At 34.4% G+C, this 13343-nt stretch overlaps 1 protein-coding gene across 2 annotated transcripts; it reads right to left on the bottom strand.

Annotated features, from left to right (window-relative positions):
• Positions 1 to 2589: 2589 nt before the first annotated feature.
• Positions 2590 to 12444, bottom strand: LOC110683082 (zinc finger CCCH domain-containing protein 64-like). Of its 2 annotated transcripts, XM_021859430.1 has the most exons (11): positions 12286 to 12444; positions 11919 to 12192; positions 8823 to 8952; positions 8574 to 8693; positions 8335 to 8452; positions 6077 to 6519; positions 5589 to 5874; positions 4890 to 4983; positions 3373 to 3518; positions 2975 to 3218; positions 2590 to 2897 (listed from the first exon to the last, which is right to left on the bottom strand). In XM_021859430.1, exons 1-10 carry the CDS (start codon positions 12361 to 12363, stop codon positions 3084 to 3086), a joined length of 1824 nt encoding a protein of 607 aa, XP_021715122.1. In that variant the 5' UTR covers positions 12364 to 12444; the 3' UTR covers positions 2590 to 2897; positions 2975 to 3083. The 2 variants fall into 2 exon arrangements, with proteins under 2 accessions (XP_021715122.1, XP_021715123.1); XM_021859431.1 differs by lacking the exons at positions 2590 to 2897; positions 2975 to 3218 and having other exon boundaries at positions 3386 to 3518; positions 4890 to 4979.
• Between the last annotated feature and the right edge of the window lie 899 nt (positions 12445 to 13343).

Here is a 13343-nt window from a genome sequence, read left to right as displayed (position 1 = left end):
AAAAAAAGTGAGCAAAATGATTTTTAAAAAGTTATTAACAACAAAAGATAAAAGATTTAAAAAAATAAATAAATAAATGAGAATTATTATTTATCACCATCGTACAACGCATGGGTAGTACTAATCTAGCTTCCTAATTATAGTGGAATTGATTACCTATGTAGGACAAGATTATTTGCATTTTTAACAAATAAAAGTTTTTATTTTTTATATCATTCTAGCATTGAAGGTATTGGTTTTGTGGCCAATATGTAATCCTTCATCAACAATGCTGGCCTGGGAGTTGGACCGGCGGTTGCATTTATGAGTGTGGCGGACAACACCGTGTTATATAAATGTAGCTTAGAACGATATCAAGACACTGTGTTTACCCTTATGAATAGACATTTTTTTCAAGAATGCGACATCTATGGGACAGTTGATTTTATCTTTGGTGATTCTCTTGCGGTACTACAAAATTCTATCATATTCTTGCACACTCCTATAACCTACGGATCAACAATATGTTGTAACTGGACAAGGACATGCTGAAATGAATAACATGAGTGGAATAGTCATTCAAAATTGCATTATTAGTTCGGATGCCAAATTACCTAAAAAGAAGGAAGGAGGATACCTAGGTTGACCATGGAAGCCTTTTTCTACTACAATAGTGATGGAAAGCTATTTGGATGATGTTATCAATTTCGAAGGTTGGTTGTCTTGGGAAGGCAACATCACCTCCTTAAACAACACATACTACGTCAAATATCATAATAAAGGGTTGGGTAGTAATACTAATGCAAGAATAAAATTTCCCGAATACAAAATTTCAATAAGTCGAAGGGAAATCCAAAGGTGAACCGTGAGGAATTTCATCAATGGTACGGAATGGATTCCTTTCAACGAAACTCCTTTTTTTTCCGGATCTCTTAACTTGAATTTATTTCTCAGTTAATTGTCTTAGCTAAATTATTTTACCAATGCAATATACTTGTGTTGTTACTAACTTATTGCTGTATGCCCAACCCAATTTAAATTTTGACATGTTTTCCAAAGGTTTCAAGAGTTTGTAAATTCAATCATCACAATTATTGATTATTTTATGATTTAATACTTGCCAATTATGTGGCTATTTACCTCAGCTATAAATATCAAATCAAATTATTAACACTACCAATACTACTTATGAAGTGTTGTATAGTGGTAAAATAGTAATTCAAGTGTCATTGAATGGCACCGGAAGCCACACCTCTATATCCGATGTCTTATGTGCATCTCCAAATTTTAGCACAACTCCAATAAACGTCTACTTGGCACATGAGATCTTCTATGAGCAAGTCCTTGTGCCAAAAGAAAAGACTAACATTATATTAATTGGACAAGGCATGAAGAAGACCTTCATCATCCATAATGGAAGTAGCTTGACCAATCAAACTACAATGAAACCACATTCCTATCAATTTTCCTCCATTGTGGCTTTACCTACCTTCTTATTATATTTGCTCTTATGTATTGTGTGTAATGTGGCCTATTAATGTATCATAATTGCTGACCAAATATATCAAACTTACTAATTGGAATTTCAATCTCTTCAGGGAATTAAATCTTTACTTTATTTTGTGTCAATAATAATGTCTTTATACTTTAAGTTAATGATCTACATTACGCATATATTGCATTTGCACAAATATTGCACATATATTAAGAAGCGTATTTTTTTGAGGTGTATGAATATGCCTATCTATTCCTAATAGTTACTACGCCTAAATACAATTTTAAAAATTATTTTTATTTCATAATTAAATCTCCTTTCATATCACATATTAATTTTTTTTTTAGGGAAGGAATAATATCATTAATAAATAGCCGTACGTTATCTACAATAATAATAAAGATTTGAAAACCACAAATTTAGAGAAATTAACATAACTTTTCTGATCAAAATCATAATTAATTTGCACATTTGGCATAGCTCACATTCCACCACTTCAATCTTGACGCAAGCAGTGAAAGATCTTGTTATTATCTTTGGCCACTTATGCTTGTCAAATAAATTACGATTGCACAATTAAGAGATTTCTACAATGATATTGTTATTATTAATGTACAAGTGTAAATTACCATTAGGAAAGTGAAAAATCTTACTAATTATTGTTAATTAATTAAAAGCAAATATATTAGAACTAAATATTCCGTCTGTTAGTTTTTGTTTGCCAAATTTGGAATCTCTTAAGATTTTATGGCAAATGGAATCTATAAAAAAAAATGAAGTGTTAAATAAAATTCTTATTTAATAAAGAGTAACTCACATGTCTAATCCTTCCACCATATCGTAAACCTAAACCTAAATATATCCATGTCGATTATTGTATGAATAATCTATATTAAATTTTTTAGTCACAATCAACAATGAATAATTGAATACATGTAAATGCATACCTTTTCTTTTAGGCATCTTGTATAGTAATTAATAAAATCATCATTAACTTAATTTAAAAGCTCATAATTCTTTATTTTACAATGAAACCTAAGGGTGAGCAATTACTTTATGTACACAATTTAACCTAAATACTAGCATGTCGCTATATAGGACAAATTACACAATGATACATTCCAAAATTAAATTCATTACTCAGTATTAGTGAATCAAGTTCTACAAGAATACATTTCTATTAATTAGATTTTGGTGAACGAGCAACAAAATTCAGAATGAAAGTATATCAAGATTACAACTCAAGATAAATAGTATGGCAACTTCAAAGTACTATGCGACTCTGATAGCATATAATCCGTATATGGCAATGAAGATACAAGGAGGTAGGTGCAAAGATCCCCAACTCCCCAAAGTGACAGGTGTGTAATTGGCACGGGTTATCTTGGTCAAGGTGTGAACAATAATGCTCCGTATACCACTCCTGTACAAGATCCACATAATCGAGATAAATATATTGGTGCACACAGCAGGACTTTTTTAATGAAAGATCTTAAGTACCTGCAATGATATGCAGCACAAATCCTGCAGATCAATGAGATCTAAAGTGGAATTTCTAAGTCTTCTAATCCTCCACAGTCACTCATTGAGATCACATTCCAAGTCAAAATCAGAAATCTTCATTGGGATCAAAGTTCTTGAATCGAGATTTGAAATCTTCCACGAATTTCTCCTCTTCATCTTTGCTAAGCTTACAGTTCCTCCAATCAGCTCTATCAGGCATTTTGAGTAGGCCAGCCATAACCTAGAAACATTACGGCAGGGATTAGCCCCCCCCAAAGACAATACAAATAACCACATATATTGATATAAAAACAAAACATTGCAGGGAAGAAAAGGTAATAGTAATATCATAATGAAATCAAGCAGATACTTTTTCTCAACCTATTAAGCATTACCTCACGACCAAATTGAACAGGGAAATTTTCATTCTCATCTATAGTGTGTCCCAATATAGTGCCATCATGTAACTCCACATAGAAGAAACCAGACTTGCCGTCAAACTTAGCTTTCAACAATTCTCTTGCTTCAGAAGTACCATCACCTACAACAACATTGAAAAACAACAAGAAAACACTGATTGATTAACCTAATACAGCATACCACCAGTAAATGAGGGGCTAGTGCTTACATTTCCTGATAATTAAAATTAAATGCTGAGAACAGTAATACTGTACTCGAAAGTTAACTGTCACTTACATTAACATCAGAATATTGAAATACATTTGCTTTTGCTGAGCCCAGTATGAGACGGTTCCAATCTAGTAAGACTGCCCACCTTCTTGAGACTCGGTTCAAAGGTAGACTCCCTATTCAGGAAGTCTTTCCTAAGTGAAAGAAGTGGATATGAACTCCATGTCTCTTACCGCTTGTTTGGTTTTAAATGACAACAGGCTAAGTTAACCAGACACAGGTACGAGTGGGCACATAAGAAAACTGTGGTGTATTTTTTGAAAAGCATACACAGCTCATGAAACACAGGTATGAGTGGGCACATAAGAAATTTGTTGAGTATCTTTGAAAAGCTACACAGCTCATGAAACACGATCTGGAATTTGATTTAAACAAAATTGTTTGCCTTTTTCATTACAAATACACATACGCACATGTTTGGTTGAATTGTTTGCTACTTCTCATTCAAATTCTGATTTCTAGCCCATTTATGAACATACATCACATAATGTTCATTTCTCTTTCCCTCTTCTTTGAATCTATTCTATGAATAGGTGGTTCAAGATAATGAAGGTGTTGGGTAAGTATTGAGTAAGGGTCTACATGCTGATCAAAGGAATAAGTTTCCAAAGTTCATAGAAAAATTGATGAAGCAAAGTAACATTAATGGTAGGAAAGGAAAGAAAAGGAAGGAGAGGAGAGAGGAGAGGAACACAAGAAAAGAAGGGAACTAATTTTTCTTTGTTTAGTTTATCTTGTAGAAATTAAAAAAAATTCCTTTGTTCAATGGATAATTACAGAATTATTGTAGACAATACAATGAAAAGATTTCATGTTATCACCTCTTTTTCCATCAAAATTCAGCTAATCTGAAAGGGATGTGAGAGCTTAATTAAGTTTTCCTAGTCACTTCTTTCCTTTTCCACAAAACTCCATATTTATTACGAAAATTCATCAATAACTACTTATTAGATAGGCACAGTGTTAGTTATATTTTCAACTTTATTTATAAACAGCTACTTTTGAGACATTTTAGCATGTATGGCCACACTTTTTCCCAGGATCCAGCAAAAAATGAACACTCGCACCAGTACGTAACAAAGTATCCCCAAAACAAAAACAAAAAGAATCAGAACACACAAAGATCATTTGTGTTGATTCATTTTCTACTCAGAACAACATGATAGACAGGCAAAGCACCAAAGAAAATTCCAGTATATAAGCTAACCATAGATTAGCTTACCTTTAATTGTCTCAAACTCAAAACCCAGCTTTTTAGCAGCTAAATTGAATATATTTTTCACAGAAGATGCTTTGGTCTGCGGAATAGGAACTGCCTACACAAAAGATATTGGGAATGAGCACATTAATAATTACTGATCTAAACTGAAAGTCACATTATACCATCAATATTCATATATAAGTTGTGTAATGTTTTTGTCATACAAACAATTAAACCCAAAACTTGCTGTATCAAATTGCATTTGCCTCGCAAAACCAACATTCAGTTTCTGTCACTGTTAAATAACAGCATCAAGATATAGTCACGTAACTGCACAAGGCATTTGATCAGTTAATAAACCTAAAATAACTTATTATTCTCTTTCTTTTTCTTTCTTTCCCGTGGTAGGATAGACAAGATCAGAGCACAGCTCGATTACACATTCAAAAGCATTAAGATGGTGTCAGACTCCACAATGCTTCACCTCAAAGACAATTACTCACTTCATACAGTTGACCATCGACTACCTTAATGTTCATATAATGTCCAGCAATTTAAGAAGCAGAAGTAGGCACTATAGAAGCCTGACAAAGATCACAATGTACACATATGCGGATGTACAACACAGAAGAACAAAATGTGATTGCAATTGGGAGCCGTAAAAAATGTTTTTCATGCATATAGACATTAAGCAAAGAACAAACTATAGAATAGCCTCACCTGAAGATTGGCATGAGTTCCTCGAATAGATATCAATTCGAAAAAGATGTATTCCTTCCTTTGGGTTTTGCAGTACATCCGAAGACTGCTTTGATTTTTATAAAGTTCTCTTTGACAATCTGGAGGTAGAGATAAAGTACTTGGAGAATGCTCAACTGGTAATAAGAGCACATGATCATCAACCAGTGGGCCTTTAGCCAATGCACAATATATGTTTTCTCCAACAGTAATGATTAGATGGGACTCCACGTTAGGGCTTGACAAGCAAAACCAGCATTCTTTTGACCTGACATGTGTTTTTAATATCATCATGTATTAGCTTATAGTTTGAACTACAACACGAAAAAAGAACTATCTGAATTGACATTAGGAAGAAGTCCAGGAGCACTAAACTAAAAAAATTGACTTCAAGACAGCAACATGCTTGTAGATAAGTAACAACTAATTCAACAAACAAAGAGAAATTTGAAATCAAACGCTACACCTACCTGTTAGTAGTTGCATTATTAGATCTGGATCTTTTGTTCAAATTAGTTTCGCCTTCTTCAACTAACTTATGCTTAAATTGACAATCTGGGTCCCTCTCGCATTTTCCCTTATTAAGAAAATCAAAACATACACCTCCTCGATATTGTTCTCTTGCCTCTGGATCATGCCGAAAATGACAATTGTCTTCTCGTGGGCATGAACCAGAAGACAAAAATTTAAAACAGAGTTTCTCTGCATTTCCATCCCCTTTCCTTTGTTTTTTAACATCATAACGCCAATACTGTTCTTCAAGAGAGCTATCCCCTGGTCTTTTGGTAGTCTCTGTACTAGGTGTATCATCAACATTTGTGTATGGGGATATAGTTGTATTAGGAGGTTTTGTGCTTATTTCAGCTGCTGACATAGTCAATGCTGGAGTTGGAGAAATTGCATGCATAAATTTCTGACAACCACACAATATATAAAACAAGAGTTAGAATGGTAAGGCACAACCCAAACAGGATATAGGAGTGGAAACAAAGCCATTTGTTCAGAGAAGGAACATAAGAGCACTCAACAAAAGGAACAATGAATAATCAATAAGAGTTTATTAGCAGAGCATGGCAGCATGGCCCTTACACAAATACACCTTGAAATATTCATTTGTATCCCTCCTCACACTACCTTTATTTGCAGACATGCATGGTCAATGAACAGCCTTTTTTTAGGAGACATGGGCATGAAGCACGTGCCACACGCCATGGACCCACCCAGCAAAGCCCACTGCTTATGTTTAAAATGTATGCATTTCGATTAGGGTTGTATTCTATGATTACGATTCTACCATATATGTCTTCTTCATTCCGTCGAAAATCAATTTTACGGTATAGACGCTTATGACCTCCCCCTCTATGCCTCGTGGTAATGATTCCTCTGACATTACGACCTTTACCACAATGACGCTATCCATAGATCAAATTTTTTCATGGATTGGATTTCACTTGATTGTCCACGGCTCCATTTCGTATGCTTAAGGTAGAAGTTTTGTACTTCCTTTGTTTCTTTTCAGATGCATCACTTTCTAAATAAGGAAGTTTCAATTTAAATGCATCACTTTCCTTTTTAACTAATTAATTCTCTCTATCCCTTTCCTATCACATGAGCCCCATTTACTTTTTTCTCTCCACTTCTCTTTACTCCAAAAATTATCTAGGGGTGCGTGAAAAACAAAATGATGCAACTAAAAAAAAACGGAGGAAGTATAAATGTATTGCCATGCTATTAAGCATTTTTTGGCTTAAAACATCTCTTGATATATCATTTGATGTTCTAATCGTAAACATCCTTGCCATGACAAACTTTGTCCAAAACAATTCAACGTCCATCGTGAGGCCTTTGACTAATTGCTATCTTCAAAAACCAACAAATTAAGGGTGCTACAAAAAAATATTCTCATTTAGTTTGTCACATAGGGCCATTCTTTGGTTTAGGTCCACAAAATATTGAAAGTCTACAATTGCAGTGAAAAGAGTATAGTATATGTTGGGATGGGTTTGTGTATGAGGATCTTGAGGTTGTTTTGGGAGGTTTTGAAGATGGATATCTAATCCAAAGCCTACATTGAACTCTTAAGTTTTTTGGACAAATTTTGTCATGGAAAGGGTGCTAACGAGGGGGTAGACATAATTAGATACTTTTTCAGTCCAAAGTCACATAGCACAAAATTTTAGGAGTTTTGAAGTTGACTATCAAATTATTTACGAGAAAATTATACATTACAGGAGATAATAATAAGGCATTTTTAAATTGTAAAAGGAAAAAAGTGGGTCATTTTCTTAATGTGAACGAGAGAAAATGACCATTTTGCAAAGAACAATAAAAAAATAATAATAAAATAAAATAACATTTGAGTGCAAACTAATATGGGACTGCTTTCAAAACAGTGTGTAAATGTTAATGGGATGGAGGGAAAACTAATGAATTTGAAAGGGAATAAGATGTTAGCGATTATTGAATTCTATACGTCGGTACAGTACGCCCTTTAGGGCAATAGAATTCGCTCAAAACAATACACAATATAGCAAGAAATTGAAGTTCAAAAGATCCTGTCAAATCAAAGCAGCTAGAAGTAGCAAAAAAAGAATTTGACCTCAGACACAACGTTTAGGAATGATTACTGATATAAAATAGAAAACGCTTTCTGCAAATAGTATAATCAGGCAGCACTGTGATGAGTATGACTTTTGAAGTACATGAAACCAGATGAAAGAAAGTGAACCTGTTTCTCTTTATTTCCTACGGGAGCAAGGCCAAAGAAACGGGTTACATGCACAGCATCAACATTAGAGTACGGTTCACGAGCATAAAAGACAGCCTTTGAACCTGCAATGTGATAGCTATCATGTCGAAAGCCAAAATTAAAAAACACAAAATTAATTCAACTGAGAGTTCAAAAAAGGTATTTCCAAAACATGAATTGGTATGTATTTCTGTCATGAAAATATGATCATAACTTACCGAGGCTTAATCTCTGCTACCAATTCTGCTACAGTGGAATCGCTTCCCAGGGAATCAGAAATCCCATGTGATAAATCATTAGCTGCAATCCTATTTCTAACCCCACTAGGCCATTCATTAGTTTGACAAGTTAAGAAGCCCAGATCAAACAACTACCAGAACTACAAATGAGTACAACTCAAAAGAAAGAAAAGAAGTTGAAAAAAAAAAAAGAATAAAAACCAACAATATAACATAAAATAAGGATATGTCAGAAACAAATCAACGATTCCAGGCTCCTCAGCCAATGCCCGCAATGCATCCACATCATCCTGACTATACGTTCCAAATTGTTGTCCACTTGGGGATTGCCTACCAGATAAGTATGCCACAGACAACCCTATACATCAATGAAGTAAATTAGCATATTACAAAAAGCAATGTTAACTTTCAAAGATGAACCACAACTTCTATGTTAATATGATTTTGAAATTGCAGACCTATGAGTACATTCAGCCACTCAGATGCAGAGGCAAAGAATGTATGTTAGACAGGCAACCGTACAAATGTCACTAACTCAGTTTGGGCTGTTCTGTAATTATAATCTTAAATTACTTTCAAAAATCTAAAGCACTGAGATGATTAGCATAACTTGAGAAATCAGCAAAGTCGAAATAAATTCGTTTTCCTTCTTGCTAATCACATAAATAGATATGATAATAACCTGAAGAATATAATTATATAGGCCAATCCTAATCACTAAAATTATCATATGAGCTCAACAATAGATTATTTGCTCTTCCTACTAATTATATTTACTATCTAAAACAAGGTCAGACTTACGCTTTGTTCTCCTCACCTTTTTTCACTTATTACAAGTCTAAATTCAGATAAGATAATATAAGGGTCAATAAGTTCATATAAAGACCTTATACTATGGCCCAATAATGTCTAATAAGGTTCAAAAAGATAATATAATATATTATAATACTTCTTCCTTTTTTAAATTAATTGCATCATTTAGAGTTTCATACTTGCCAATGCAAAACTTTGGCCATTAAAATCTTTAATTTGCTTTTAGTAACAATTACAAAAAAAATGATATTTGAAAAGCACAAATCAAGACGAAGATAAAATCCAACATGACTTTATTTTTTTCGTACGACTAAACACAAAAAATAATACTACCTCCATTTATGTGACATTCACCAACATCTAGGTAAAATTTGTTTGTGAGTGGTAAATAGAAAGAGAGAATTAAAATTGCATGTAATGAGGAAAGAGAGAGAAAGAAATGACAAGTAAAAACGAAAACAAACATTTGTTGCAAATAATTTGTAGTATCCATTTATAGTAAATGTTGAAAATAAATTGAAACGGAGATCGTACAAGAGGAATGTGTGAATAGTGAAAAAGTCTAAATGGTGCGATTGTAAAAAAAATGAAGGAAGTATAATAAAAAATACTATAATGTTTAACAAGTTCATATAAGATAATATCAAGGGTAATAAGATAGCTTAAGTGAAATTTAGGTGAAAAGAACATTACATTAGGAATCTAAAATTCCTAGGATAAAGACTCTAGAGGCAAAGATCACAGGAGCACTACATGGCAGCCTAAGAAAAGAGTGAGTGCCTCGAACTTACCCATACGGCCGTACCAAAATACCTACTTCCTCTGTTCTTTATTACTTAACTTGTATTCCTTTTTAGGAAGTTTCTTTTTACTTAACCTGTTTCCTTTTTTGGCAAATTTTACATTATACTTTTCCTTATTTACCCTCAACTTTTAGACATAAATAAATATTATACCCCTTTATACCTATCTCTCATCCCCTCTCACCTCAGTCTCAGTCACAACTCATAACCCACTTCTTCCTCCCTCCTCACATTTCACCATGGCAGCCACCATAATCATGGCACACCACCATCAATCACCACCTTAATTTCTCCTCTTCACCGCCGTTAGACTCCTCCCTCCTCCCCTCAAGACCCTCGCGCTCATAAACCGACTTAATTACATCATCGCTGACTAGCAAACTCCGTCTTCATTACATCGTCGCCATCGAATCTGGCCAAAAGTTCCAAATCCAAAACCACCATAGCCTAATTCGACCTCCAAGCTTTTAATTTCTTAAATAGTGCTCATGTAATCATGTATACAATGGTTGTTGTTGGATATTTTCTCTCTCCTCTTATTCCTTTATTTTTGCGGTGGTATGTACGACGGTGTAGCTAGATGCGATTTTTTCAAGTTTGAGGAGGGTATGGTGGTTGTGGTGGTGGCGTAAGGGGCTATAGTGGTGGAGTGAGAGGGTACTGTGGCTGTGGTGGTGGCGTGTGGGGCGTTAATTTGGTGGTGGTATAGGAGTTGTGGTGGCGGCGTGAGGGGATGAGGTGGTGGAGTAAGGGGCTGTGGTGGTAAGACTGAAAAGTCAGTGGAGGGGAATAGTTAGTGTACAGAGGTAGTGGGCAGGGGTAGCTTGGTTTTTTAGCTTTTTAGTCTACTGTTTCTTAATTTGTGTGCCTATTTGCAATGGGTCAAGTAATAAAAAAAGAGGAAGTATTAGCTATTATATATATGCAAGTACCAATTGCAACATAAAAAAATGATTAACAATCACCGCAATGCCTCCTCAAGCACTTATCGGCCATCAAATATGAGGTTAACGGTCATCATGTTAGAGTCATAATTAAATGCCTCATTCTAGCACGAGGCATAAATATGCTTTCTTAAGCGTCCCAATTAATAATGCCCCTAAGCAACCATTTCTTTTCTTAAGTGTTTTAGTCATGCTTATATGAGTTATACCCAAATTATTTTCGAGGTATTAAAATAAACATATGAACGAAATCTACTCAAACGACATTTACACATGATCATATGCTAATCTAATGACACTAAAAGTAAATCTTTCTAGAGTGCATCTTTATTTACCATTTACTCGTATCATTCCCTTCAAACAAGTTGTTAGCTTTCAAGCACCTATACAATCTTCACTTCAACATATTACCCACAAGAAACAATCAAGTCTCATGGTGTTATGCTAATTTGTTGATCCGACTTGTTCACCTTCTCATTTAAATTGCAATCCTTTGTAACCACTCCCACTAATACAAAACCTCATAACAAACCAATCTCTATGCTTTAAACCAACTATTTACATTTCCCTCAACTAACCACCCCAACATAACAAATTCAATTCTCAGAATTCTACAACTTACCACAAACCCCAACTCCCTAAAACAACAAACTCTCACAATCATATCATCAACCAAATTCATCTCATTAAAATATGCAAAATTTACCATAATACAAGAACGCAAATAAGCTAATACAAAACAAACAATCGAAAGAAACACAAACCGAAAAGTGTGAATTTGCCGCCGCCTTTCAACCAGTACAAATTATGACAAACCCTCAAACCATCCAACTTAAACCCTTGATTTCCAGGGTCTTTAACAGCAGCAGAGAGAACCTTAGGTGCGGCAACACCGTAATCGCCGATAAAATAGGTGGGTATAGGAATTTCACGACGCCCATCTGTGTATTCCATGAATTCCTCCAATTGCTCAATTGATTCTGGGAAGAATTGGCCTACGCATAGCAAAGCATCGAAGGGTCCTGCTGATTTGTTCACCTGAAATCAAAGATTTTACTATAAAAATTTGATTGCATGAGTGTGAATGATTATAGAAGGATGGAAATGGCGGGGAGAGAAAGAGGGGGATACCGAGAGGACGCGTTTGAAGAGCTGAGAGAGGCGGCCATTGGCATCGCCGGAGAGAAGAATCCGAGGAGGGGAAGCCATTGGAGAGTATGCCAGTGTAACAAACCCACAGTTTACCTCTGTTGAAAAATGACATACGGAGTAGGCAAACCGAAAGAGAAAATACTATGTTTAAATAAACAAATGTTTCGAGTATTTTACAATATTCATCTAATTTAAAAAATACGAGTATTTGTCAATGTAGAGGTTGGAGTAGAGTTTAGTGGTTTGAGTAGCTTTTGTGAAAAGTTAATATTATTAGCTTTTTGTGAAAAGTTAGGTAGTTATTGAAATTTTTCTCATATATTTTTATAATTTTACAGTTAATAGCTACTTTACCAAACACTTATACTTAATTATTTATTTTTACAGAAGCTACTATCACAGCTAACAACTACCTCTACAACTACATTTTGCCGAACACGCCCTTTGACTAATGTTTGTGATTTTCTTTTTTAACGAAATCAATTCATTAATAAAAAGTCATCCGACATCTACAAATGAAATCTAAGTTAACAAATACATAAAATAGAATCAAATAAAGGTTTCCTTCACCAAACCTACGATCGTTGAGAATATCTTGCATTGTATTACATCTCTAGCACACATCGCAGAGCCTTTTCGAAGAAATGACCTAGCGATTTGTTGTAGCCGTAAGGATGATTATTGTATGATTCGCTTGAACGCATTTGAGAATTCGACAACCGTTGCGATCCGATCAAATGTTTACCAACGAACTAATCTTAGGGCAAAGGATGACTACTTTTTTTATAAGCCTTGACACACAAATAAACCATAACGAAAAACAAACAACTAAACTAACAAAAACTAACGACTCCACCATAGGGAGTGACAGGCTAAAGTCGTATCACCTAATCAAAAGTAATTCCTAAAACCACTAACTAATATAGATAGGGAAGTAGGGTCGAATCCACAGAGAAACAGGTCTTTCTATTTCTAATTAATTAATATAATCTAAATTATCATGTAACCAAATTATTTTTGTGAGAATTAAACTAATA

Source organism: Chenopodium quinoa, unplaced genomic scaffold (assembly GCF_001683475.1).
Source record: "Chenopodium quinoa cultivar QQ74 unplaced genomic scaffold, ASM168347v1, whole genome shotgun sequence".
Classification (NCBI taxonomy): domain Eukaryota; kingdom Viridiplantae; phylum Streptophyta; class Magnoliopsida; order Caryophyllales; family Amaranthaceae; genus Chenopodium; species Chenopodium quinoa.
This window is presented reverse-complemented; position numbering and strand designations above follow the sequence as displayed.